An 11038-nucleotide genomic window follows, 5' to 3' on the forward strand; every position below is an offset into this window, starting at 1 on the left:
ACAGGTATCGAGGTCAGCATGGTGCAGATGATGCAGGAATAGAGGATGACAGTCTTTGCGTGCTTGTATTCCATTGAAATCCCTTTCTTGTCACAACAACTCACTAATATTGCAGCTGTGTTTGCATATTTCTATACTTCACCCAGCAGATATGTGAGTTTTTTATTCTCAGTTAGTCTTTTTTGGGTGTTTGTAATCTTGGAATCTCTCTGTAATCTCTCCCACACTCCCTCTCCCTCTATCCCTCTCTCTCCCCTCCTCTCTCTCCATCTCTCTGTCTCTGTTCTACTCGACATAGCTGATAGCCCAGAGGATTACTTCCTGGTTCAGGTTCTGTCAGTTCGCTTCATCTGTGTCTCAGCAGATCCGATGGAAAAGCTGTGAATGTTCAAGCGCTCATGAATACAAACACATCCATGTTCCTGCTATCTGGGATGGGGTGGTTTGGGATGCAGGGACCAAACTGTCAACTCTCTGAGTTAAAGGGATAGTTTACCCCCAAAAAATTGTTTTCCTATCGATTACTCACCCCATGGAGATGGAATTTTTGGGCCGGCCACCTTGACCGACAGGATTATATTTTACCGGCCAAAGAATAAATGAATCGGACATATTATAATTAACGTCACAAGCATGTTTGAAGAGGCTACATGCACCCAACTGATAATTACACCTTACCTTGTTACTTACAATCTGTTTTTATAGTTAACAAAATAATATTTGATTTGTGCTTCGCCATATGACGGTGTTGTTGCGTTATAGATCAGATCGTTGTAGATCAGCTATTTTCCCAATACCCCCCCTCCGCCCCTCGAGGTCGCGACCCACAGGTTGAGAACTACTGTGTTAGAGCTGGGTAATATATCGGCACTATATCGATATTATGTGATATGGTTTTAATTCCTTAAACTGTATTTTTTGCATTAAAAAGGAATTGTAGCAAAAATAGCAAATCTACAAACCCACAATGTCATGTGGCCTGTTTTGATTTTGGATATATGCTATTTTCACTGTTTCATCTTTGGCAGGGTGGGGGGGGGGGGGGGTGGTATAGTTACAACATTGTTACAGTATCTTGTTGAAGTATTTTGTCCAAAAAAAAGAAGGTTTTATCCATATTGCCCAGCCCTATCAAATGTTGATTTGTTGGCAGCAGTTTTTCATTCAGGATTTGAATAGACAAGAACTTGTCTTGTATGTTAACCACTTTTGTGGACTGGTGGCAGAATATGACTGCTGTTTATGTGTTTCTTTTGCCAGGGGGTCCCCAGCAAAAGTAGTTAATTTAGCATAACAATCATTTTAACCACTTTATCCATTTATATGTTGGCAAAAATAACAGTTCTACAAGCTCACTGCGAGCTTGTACATCTGCTATTTTTGAAAATATTTTTCAAATGTTATCAAAAATAGCAGATGCACAAAATTATTCAAAATGTTTAAAACATTTTTTATTTAAAACTTTGGATTTTTCTTTTTTACACAGATCTTCTCTTCTGGGGGTTCCTGGCACAAAACATTTTCAGATGGGGGTCCGCAGCCAAATACGTATCAGTTTGCGGGTCCTTGACATGAAAACAAGGGAACCAGGAGACCTGGTACTGCCAGACCCCTAGTGGTTGAAAGATCAGAGCACTACGTCACGCTAAGCTTGGCCAATCAAAAAGAGGACAGAAGACAGACCTCTTTTATGCCCATGTATGGACGAAAACATTTGGAGAAGGGGACAGACAAAGCCTCATGTAGGCCCGACCCCCTGGGTCTGGCAAAAAGATGACTGAAACAGACCGGTCACATGAAGTCTGAGATCCACGATGTCTGGAGATCCACATTGGAGCCATAGTGATCCAAAGGTTACACACAATTGGATCTTTTTTTAAATCAACATTGATGTCGGATAGTGGTTTTGATAGCTAATTGACTAGTCTCTCATTCTGTCATCAGACCTTCAGCCTCCTGTGCTCTGTCATTTTGTTGAGGTAGCTGGTGCGCTGGAGACGGAGAAACTTGGCTACAAGGTATGAACTCTGGATTAAGAGCGTCTGCTGAATGCCTAAACTGAAAACGCATGACGATGCTGCTGGGAATCAGCCAAGTGGACACCCAGCCCATCAAAGCATGAGGGAGGTATCCGTTGGTCTGGCTCTGCAGACCCACGGTGGCCAGCTGGGCCACTACGTACCGTTCCGGGGTGGGGATGTCCAGGGTGGGCTTCCTGATACCGGCCATCTCCGACTAGTTTCCCTCCGCTCTGGATAATTATGCCCCGATCCCTGTACTCCTCGTGCAGACCGCGAGAGAAAAAATCCACAAAGGCTTTTGTAGCAGAGTAGACAGTCAACAGAGGGAATGGGTCCATGGCAGAGGCAGAGGACATGTTGAGAATGATTCCTTTGGACCTCTCTATCATTCTGGGAAGCACTAAGCGTGTCATCTGGCACACTGAGGCCATGTTGACGTTCATCATGTTTGTGATGAAACTGTCCAAATCTGGAATGTTGTGATAGTACGCAGCACATGGGTAGCACACACCAACATTGTTGACTAAAACGCCGATCTCCAAGCCAGCCAGCCCAGCTTCAATTTTGTAGTAGATGTCTGTCCTGCCAAAGTCTACAGCTATGGTCTTTGTCTCAACTTTGAACTGTTCTTCGAGTGCCTTGGCCACATAATCCAATTTATCCTGGGAGCGGCTGATCAGCACAATAGCAAATCCTCGACGGGCCAGCTCCTCTGTGTAGGATTTCCCGATTCCATCTGTGGCTCCCGTCACAACTGCCCATTTCCCCACCTTTGGGGTGAGAAGCTGCCCGTTGCCCAAGACCCAAATCCTAAAGCCTGAGATCGATTTATATATCAGCCGTAACCCCAGGGAGGACATGGTGATGGCTCCGACCCAGAAGAGAGGCTTTTCTGCCTTAAGCAGTATGGTCTGAATATTAAGCAACGGCATGGCAAATAACTTAGTGTTGACTGGATTAGTGGAGAGATCACATTTAAAGGTCGGAGAAAGAATGGGACTATGACGACAGTCATCGTCATATTTTGGAAAGTGTGATACTCCATATTTGGGTATATTTAACATAAACAGATGGACAAGACATACTACATACAGGCATATGGAGATCTGAGGAATTTATACTAGGGCGATGCCCATTGGGAACGCATGGTTATGCAATACCCATTGTACCTGTTGTCAGAGTACCCATTATACTGTACCCATCGTCAGAGTACCCGTTGTCAGATTACTTAGTGTAGTAGCCATTATCATAGTACTTATAGTAGGCCACTTAAAGGTCTATATTTGCCAACTCTTTTTGTCACAATGGTACGGTAATAATTATGATGGTGTGGTGTGCCCATGATAGTCTCCTGAAATTTGTCTTTGCTGGTAGTCGTGTATTGCTTACTGTATGGTTATATCCTGAGGTGAGTGTCCCACCAGGACATGCCGCTTGAATGCCGCCAGTCCACAAATATTTAGAGGAAGAGGAAACATAAATAAACTCAAAAGTTACAGGTCTCAACAGTCAATAAATCACAAATTGTGACAGCACCTCTACGAATGTGCACCTTCCTGCGACTGGAAATCACACACGCGCACGCGCACGCGCACGCGCGCACACACACACACACACACACACACACACACACACACACACACACACACACACACACACACACACAATTCAATTCAGCACCATGGACAGCACTTGTCTAGCCCAATTGCTAATCCGCAAAATAATACAATACAAAGTCAAGACAACATTAACAATATAAGATAATTACCATAAAATTACTTCATCAGTCAACTCACCTATTTAAAAAGAGCTTTGACAGTAATTTATAAGCTAAGTGTCTTCCTCTTCATCAATAGGGAGTGGCATATAATGTCATATAAAATGAGTAATAGTAATTCTCTTACATTGTAAGAGAATTACTGAGTTGAAGCAGCCATCTTAATGACAAGTTGGGAGATGTTGTAAGACTTACAACATCTCCCAACTTGTCATTAAGTTTATATCATAATTTGGAACCTCAGAGAGAAACCCAATGCTCCAATGTCATAGGTAGGCCTACCTGTGCCAGCACAGATGCTCTGGCTGGTGTTTCCTGGACCTGAACGGACTGTGGGAGATCAGGAATACAGTAAGTCACATCCCACACACCAGCCAGCAGCCACCTTCCATTAATGTTTACGCATTAATCGGGAAACCTGGAAGTCTGTCTCTGCTTTCACTGCTGTGACCTTGCTGCATTCGGCTCCACTCATACAGTATCTGAATAACTTTATGACAGTATGATCTGGCCAACCTGAACCCTGCAGACATGGAGGCAATTTCTCAAGCCATTGCTAATCAAGACACAGATTATTGCTCGTTTGGAGTCACTTACTGTTAGTGTAAATGGCATACGGGATCACCTCAACACCCAGGCCGCTGCTGCTCCCGCCGCTACTGCTGCTGCTGCTGCCCCTGAGGCTTTCCTGGCCCGTGAAATGCCAGTCCCCGCACCAGAGTGTTATGCTGGGGATCTAGGAGCTTGTCAAGCTTTTCTAATGCAATGCTTTCTTGTTTTTGAACAGCAACCACAAACCTATGCTTTAGATCGTTCCCGTATATGTTACCTGCTCGGCCTGTTGAAGGGGTCCGCTCTCACCTGGGGCTCTGCTGTTTGGGAGGAACAGTCTCCAGTGTGCCAGTCCTATGCTGCTTTCACCCGTGAAATGAAGAAAGTGTTTGATCATCCTTTACGAGGCAAGGAGGCTACTAGACGACTCATGTCCCTTCGCCAGGGGTGGTGGTGCAGAGTTTGCAATTGAGTTTCGTACCCTAGCTGCGGAGAGTGGATGGAATAATGAGGCTCCTCAAGGTGCATTCCATAAAGCACTGAATGAAGATATCAAGGACGAGTTTGTTACGTCTCGCTCCCCCTCGCCTCCACATCCTGCTGCTGTGGCCTCTCTGTACTCATCATCACCACCCAGAGGGCGCAACAGCACACTCTCAGCACACCTGCCTCCAGTCCCCAATCTCCTCACCTGCCCTGCATTGGCAATCACCCCAGAGGCTATAAGAGCCTGGCCGGCATGCAGCTCAGTGCCAGATCTTAACCATTCCACTCGTATGGTAAAGTATAGCTTGCTGACTAGTTTCCCAGTTTAGTAGAGCTCTTAGCCTGTTCACCTTACACAGTGGCAGCGCACACTTTCATTGTGAATTTATATCTGACCCTGCTTCTCCTCTCCTCTCCAGTTTCCCGGGATCCCGAGCTGAGTTGAAGCAGCCATCGGAGCCTACACCCCTCTCCCCCCCGTTGTTGTTGAGCTTGTTGTTAATAAACTCGCCCGGGTGGGCTTTAATCCTCCATTTTGCCTCCTCCTTGCTGTGCACTTGGGTCACACTCACCATCCCTAACAGAGTTGGCCTCCCGTGACGAGTCAAAGGTTAAGTTAATTAGTTGCGAGTCATTGACACGAGTCACACTATTGCAATCATCTATTGAATTATAAAAAACAGACTTTTGTTTCTAGAATGGTCAATAAAGTGAAAACAAACATTGATATATGCACTGCAAAACGTGTTTGAAATAAAAATAGGTTACCTTTCTGTATTGCTCCAACTCATTTTGGATGGTCTGAGCCGCATGTTGACGCTCCAAAATAGAACCGAGCTCTGAACAGGTTTTGACGCACTCACTTGACACCTCCAGCAGCCGTTGTAAACAATGGGAGCCTTTGCCCCTTTGATGACGCAAGCTTCTGGCGCTTTCAGTGTGTCAGAGCATTTAGAGGTTAGAACTATAGGCATTTAGAGGTTAGGTTTATCGGTAATAATCTATGCACAGTTAGACAACTTGAAATACAGTATTGTGTGTGAGTTTTGCCAAACCGCCGACGCACAAATACACAGAGGGGGCGATACCAAAATAAATACACAAATTGTCACTTACTGAGACAAGCGAACCGCAAATCAAGCATGTTCTGAAGGACACACAAGAGAAAACAGATTGCTATAGTCTCAATAGGCTACAATGGACAAACCAAGGACATCACATGTCACTTATTAGCGAATGGTTCAGCACCACTGCTGATGGACAGCAACAGGCCATGTGTGCACTGACCCAGCAACGTGCCTTTTTTATACAGGGATAAAAGACACACACACACACACACACACACACACACACACACACACACACACACACACACACACACACAAATAGCAACAGTTTAGCAATTACATTTAACCACTTAAACCCTCGAGACTTAGTAAACTGGACCTGAGTTCTGTACTTGGACTGTTTTGTCCATCTACTCTACACCAAATCTCTTTGCCAAAAACAGCCGACACGTTGCGTTGTGAGGTTGTAGATCTGCTATTTTTGGCTAATGTTCCCCTCGGAATATGGATTCTGGGGTTCAAGTGGTTAAAGGTATCTGCTCTCTTGAATGTATCTACAGGTATCGAGGTCAGCATGGTGCAGATGATGCAGGAATACACAGAGGATGACAGTCTTTTTGAGCTTGTATTCCATTGGAAATCCCTTTCTTGTCACAACAACTCACTAATCTTGCAGCTGTGTTTGCATCTTTTTATACTTCACCCAGCAGATATGTGAGTTTTTTATTCTCTGTCTTTTTTGGGTGTTTGTAATCTGGGAATCTCTCTGTAATCTCCCCCACACTCCCTCTCCCTCTATCCCTCTCTCTCCCCTCCTCTCTCTCCATCTCTCTGTCTCTGTTCTACTCGACATAGCTGATAGCCCAGAGGCGTACTTCCTGGTTCAGGTTCTGTCAGTTCGCTTCATCTGTGTCTCAGCAGATCCGATGGAAAAGCTGTGAATGTTCAAGCGCTCATGAATACAAACACATCCATGTTCCTGCTCTCTGGGATGGGGTGGTTTGGGATGCATACTCACCCCATGGAGACTTGACTTCATGGAGATTTTTTTGTTTTTGTCACATTCCAATACTTTGATGGCGGCGGCGGCGGCTCCGGTAGGAGACTCAAAGAGTCAACTTTGAGTCTCCTACCGGATCAGGCTTTCCGCAAGGCCGGCCACCTTGACCGACAGGATTATATTTTACCAGCCAAAGAATAAATTAATCGGACATATTATAATTAACGTCACAAGCATGTTTGAAGATAGGCTACATGCACCCAACTGATAATTACACCTTACCTTGTGACTTGCAATCTGTTCCTGTTTTTAGTTAACAAAATAATATTTGATTTGTGCTTCGCCATATGACGGTGTTGTTGCGTTATCAGATCAGCTATTTTACCAATACCCCCCCCTCGAGGTCGCGACCCACAGGTTGAGAACTACTGTGTTAGAGCTGGGTAATATATCGGCACTATATCGATATTATGGGATATGGTTTTAATTCCTTAAACTGTATTTTTTGCATTTTTTGTATTTTTTACAAAAAAAGAATTGTAGCAAAAATAGCAAATCTATAAACCAACACTGTCATGTGGACTGTTTTGATTTTGGATATATGCTATTTTCACTGTTTCATCTTTGGCAGGGGGGGGGGGATATAGTTACAACATTGTTACAGTATCTTGTTGAAGTATTTTGTCCCAAAAAAAAGAAGGTTTTATCCATATTGCCCAGCCCTATCAAATGTTGATTTGTTGGCAGCAGTTTTTCATTCAGGATTTGAATAGACAAGAACTTGTCTTGTATGTTAACCACTTTTGTGGATTGGTGTCAGAATATGACTGCTGTTTATGTGTTTCTTTTGCCAGGGGGTCCACAGCAAAAGTAGTTAATTTAGCATAACAATCATTTTAACCACTTTATCCATTTATATGTTGGCAAAAATAACAGATCTACAAGCTCACTGCGAGCTTGTACATCTGCTATTTTTGAAAATATTTTTCAAATGTTATCAAAAATAGCAGATGCACAAAATTATTCAAAATGTTTAAAACATTTTTTATTTAAAACTTTGGATTTTTCTTTTTTACACAGATCTTCTCTTCTGGGGGTTCCTGGCACAAAACATTTTCAGATGGGGGTCCGCAGCCAAATACGTATCAGTTTGCGGGTCCTTGACATGAAAACAAGGGAACCAGGAGACCTGGTACTGCCAGACCCCTAGTGGTTGAAAGATCAGAGCACTATGTCACGCTAAGCTTGGCCAATCAAAAAGAGGACAGAAGACAGACCTCTTTTATGCCCATGTATGGACGAAAACGTTTGGAGAGGGGGACAGACAAAGCCTCATGTAGGCCCGACCCCCTTGGTCTGGCAAAAAGATGACTGAAACAGACCGGTCACATGAAGTCTGAGATCCACGATGTCTGGAGATCCACATTGGAGCCATACTGATCCAAAGGTTACACACAATTGGATCTTTTTTTGCCAGACCCAAGGGGTCGGGCTTACATGAGGCTTTGTACCTGTTTCGTCCATACATGGGCATGGTCACTTTGTCCTCCGGCCCCAGCCAAAAAAAAATCTGTCCCCAAAAAAAGTCTGTCCCCCTTTCGTCCATACATGGGCATGTTTTGTACCTGTTTTCTCCATACATGGGCAAAAAACTGGTTTTGGTCACTTTGTCCTTAGGCCCCAGCCATAAAAGTCTGTCCCCCTTTCGTCCATACATGGGCATAGACACAGGCTGACACGTCATGTGAAGTCTGGGTCTGGCAGAACCAGGTCTCCTGGTCTTGTTAAATCAACATTGATGTCGGATAGTGGTTTTGATAGCTAATTGACTAGTCTCTCATTCTGTCTTCAGACCTTCAGCCTCCTGTGCTCTGTCATTTTGTTGAGGTAGCTGGTGCGCTGGAGACTGAGAAACTTGGCTACCAGGTATGAACTCTGGATTAAAAGCGTCTGCTAAATGCCTAAACTGAAAACTTATGACGATGCGGCTGGGAATCAGCCAAGTGGACACCCAGCCCATCAAAGCATGAGGGAGGTATCCGTTGGTCTGGCTCTGCAGACCCACGGTGGCCAGCTGAGCCGCTACGTACCGTTCCGGGGTGGGCATGTCCAGGGTGGGCTTCCTGATACCGGCCATCTTAGTGACCACACCGAAAGGAAGAACGCTCTGGATAATTATGCCCCGATCCCTGTACTCCTCGTGCAGACCGCGAGAGAAAAAATCCACAAAGGCTTTTGTAGCAGAGTAGACAGTCAACAGAGGGAATGGGTCCATGGCAGTGGCAGAGGACATGTTGAGAATGATTCCTTTGGACCTCTCTATCATTCTGGGAAGCACTAAGCGTGTCATCTGGCACACTGAGGCCATGTTGACGTTCATCATGTTTGTGATGAAACTGTCCAAATCTGGAATGTTGTGATAGTACGCAGCACATGGGTAGCACACACCAACATTGTTGACTAAAACGCCGATCTCCAAGCCAGCCAGCCCAGCTTCAATTTTGAGGTAGATGTCTGTCCTGCCAAAGTCTACAGCGATGGTCTTTGTCTCAACTTTGAACTGTTCTTTCAGTGCCTTGGCCACATAATCCAACTCTTCCTGGGAGAGACTGATCAGCACGATGGCAAATCCTCGACGCGCCAGCTCCTCTGTGTAGGATTTTCCGATTCCAGCTGTGGCACCAGTTACAACTGCCCATTTTCCCACCTTTGGGGTGAGAAGCTGCCCGTTACCCAAGACCCAAATCCTGAAGCCTGAGATGGATTTATATATCAGCCATGACCCCAGGGAGGACATGCTGAAAGCTCCGACCCAGAAGAGAGGCTTTTCTACCTTAAGCAGTATGGTCTGAATATTAAGCAATGGCATGGCAAAAAGCATAGTGTTGATTGGGTGTGTGGAGAGATGACATTTAAAGGTCTGAGAAAGAATGAGACTATTACGTCAGTCATCGTCATATTTGGGAAAGTGTGATACTCCATATTTGGGCATATTTAACATAAACAGATGAACAAGACATACATACAGGCATACGGAGATCTGAGGAATTACCAGGGTGATGCCCATTGGGAACGCTTGGTTATGCAATACCCATTGTACCTGTTGTCAGATTACCCATTGTACTGTACCCATCGTCAGACGTACCCATTATCATAGTACTTAAAGGCCACTTGAAGGTTTATATATATGCCAACTCTTTTCATCACAATGGTGCGGTAATAATTATGATGGTGTGGTGTGCCCATGATAGTCTCCTGAAATGTGTCTGCTGATTGTTGCGTATTGCTTACTTTATGGTTATATCCTGAGGTGAGTATCACCAGGACATGCCGCTTGAATAGTCCACAAATATGTATGCAACACTGTTATATGTGGGAATGTGTAGCAGCATAAAGTCTTGACAAAAATACATGGGGAAACAGAAAAATGGACAATGAAGCTAAACTTAAAATAAATAGGCTACTAAACAAAATAAGAAGGGTTTTAAACACGAGAGAGAGAGAGAGAGAGAGAGAGAGAGAGAGAGAGAGAGAGAGAGAGAGAGAGAGAGAGAGAGAGAGAGAGAGAGGAAACACATAAACACATAAATAAACTCAAAAGTTACAGGTCAGAGTCAGAGATCTCAACAGTCAATAAATCACAAATTGTGACAGCACCTCTACGAATATAAACCTCCCTATGACTGGAAATCACACACACACACACACACACACACACACACACACACACACACACACACACACACACACACACACACACACACACACACACACACACACACACACACACAGACAAAATACAGCATGCAGCTGCTAATAATATGACTGTCAAGTCATTTATTCTTGTTTATACAGGGATACAATATCCAGCAGATCAAAGCAGCACACAGAGCCACTGTGTCAGTCTCCACAGAGGCAGTGTGTTTGTAGTTAAGCCATTACCAACACTATAGCAACACATGCAAATAATTAACTTACTGTACAGTTAACTTACAGGCTTCCATACTGCTGATGGTGGCTCCCAAAGTGTGGGTCGGGACACATTTTAAAATATTTTAAAAGATATATATTTAAAAAAAATGAAAAAGACACACACACACACGCACGCGCACGCACGCGCGCACGCACACACACA

The 11038-nt window shown here is 44.3% G+C and overlaps 1 protein-coding gene and 1 pseudogene across 2 annotated transcripts; both read right to left on the reverse strand.

Moving 5' to 3' along the window:
• Positions 1-1929: 1929 nt before the first annotated feature.
• LOC308081961 (very-long-chain 3-oxoacyl-CoA reductase-A-like) lies at positions 1930-5411 on the reverse strand (annotated as a pseudogene). The gene is made up of 5 exons: positions 5233-5411; positions 4922-5108; positions 4396-4486; positions 4081-4128; positions 1930-2973 (listed from the first exon to the last, which is right to left on the reverse strand). The product of its transcript is annotated as a very-long-chain 3-oxoacyl-CoA reductase-A-like (transcript).
• A 3329-nt stretch (positions 5412-8740) lies between these two features.
• Positions 8741-9784, reverse strand: LOC308081962 (very-long-chain 3-oxoacyl-CoA reductase-A-like; the record flags this gene model as incomplete). The annotated part of the gene is made up of 1 exon (XM_080423576.1): positions 8741-9784. The coding sequence occupies one exon, from the start codon at positions 9782-9784 to the stop codon at positions 8741-8743; it is 1044 nt and encodes a 347-aa protein (XP_080279702.1).
• Positions 9785-11038: the final 1254 nt, after the last annotated feature.

The sequence above is a fragment of the Gymnoscopelus braueri genome (genome assembly GCF_963280865.1).
Source record: "Gymnoscopelus braueri genome assembly, chromosome: 3".
Classification (NCBI taxonomy): domain Eukaryota; kingdom Metazoa; phylum Chordata; class Actinopteri; order Myctophiformes; family Myctophidae; genus Gymnoscopelus; species Gymnoscopelus braueri.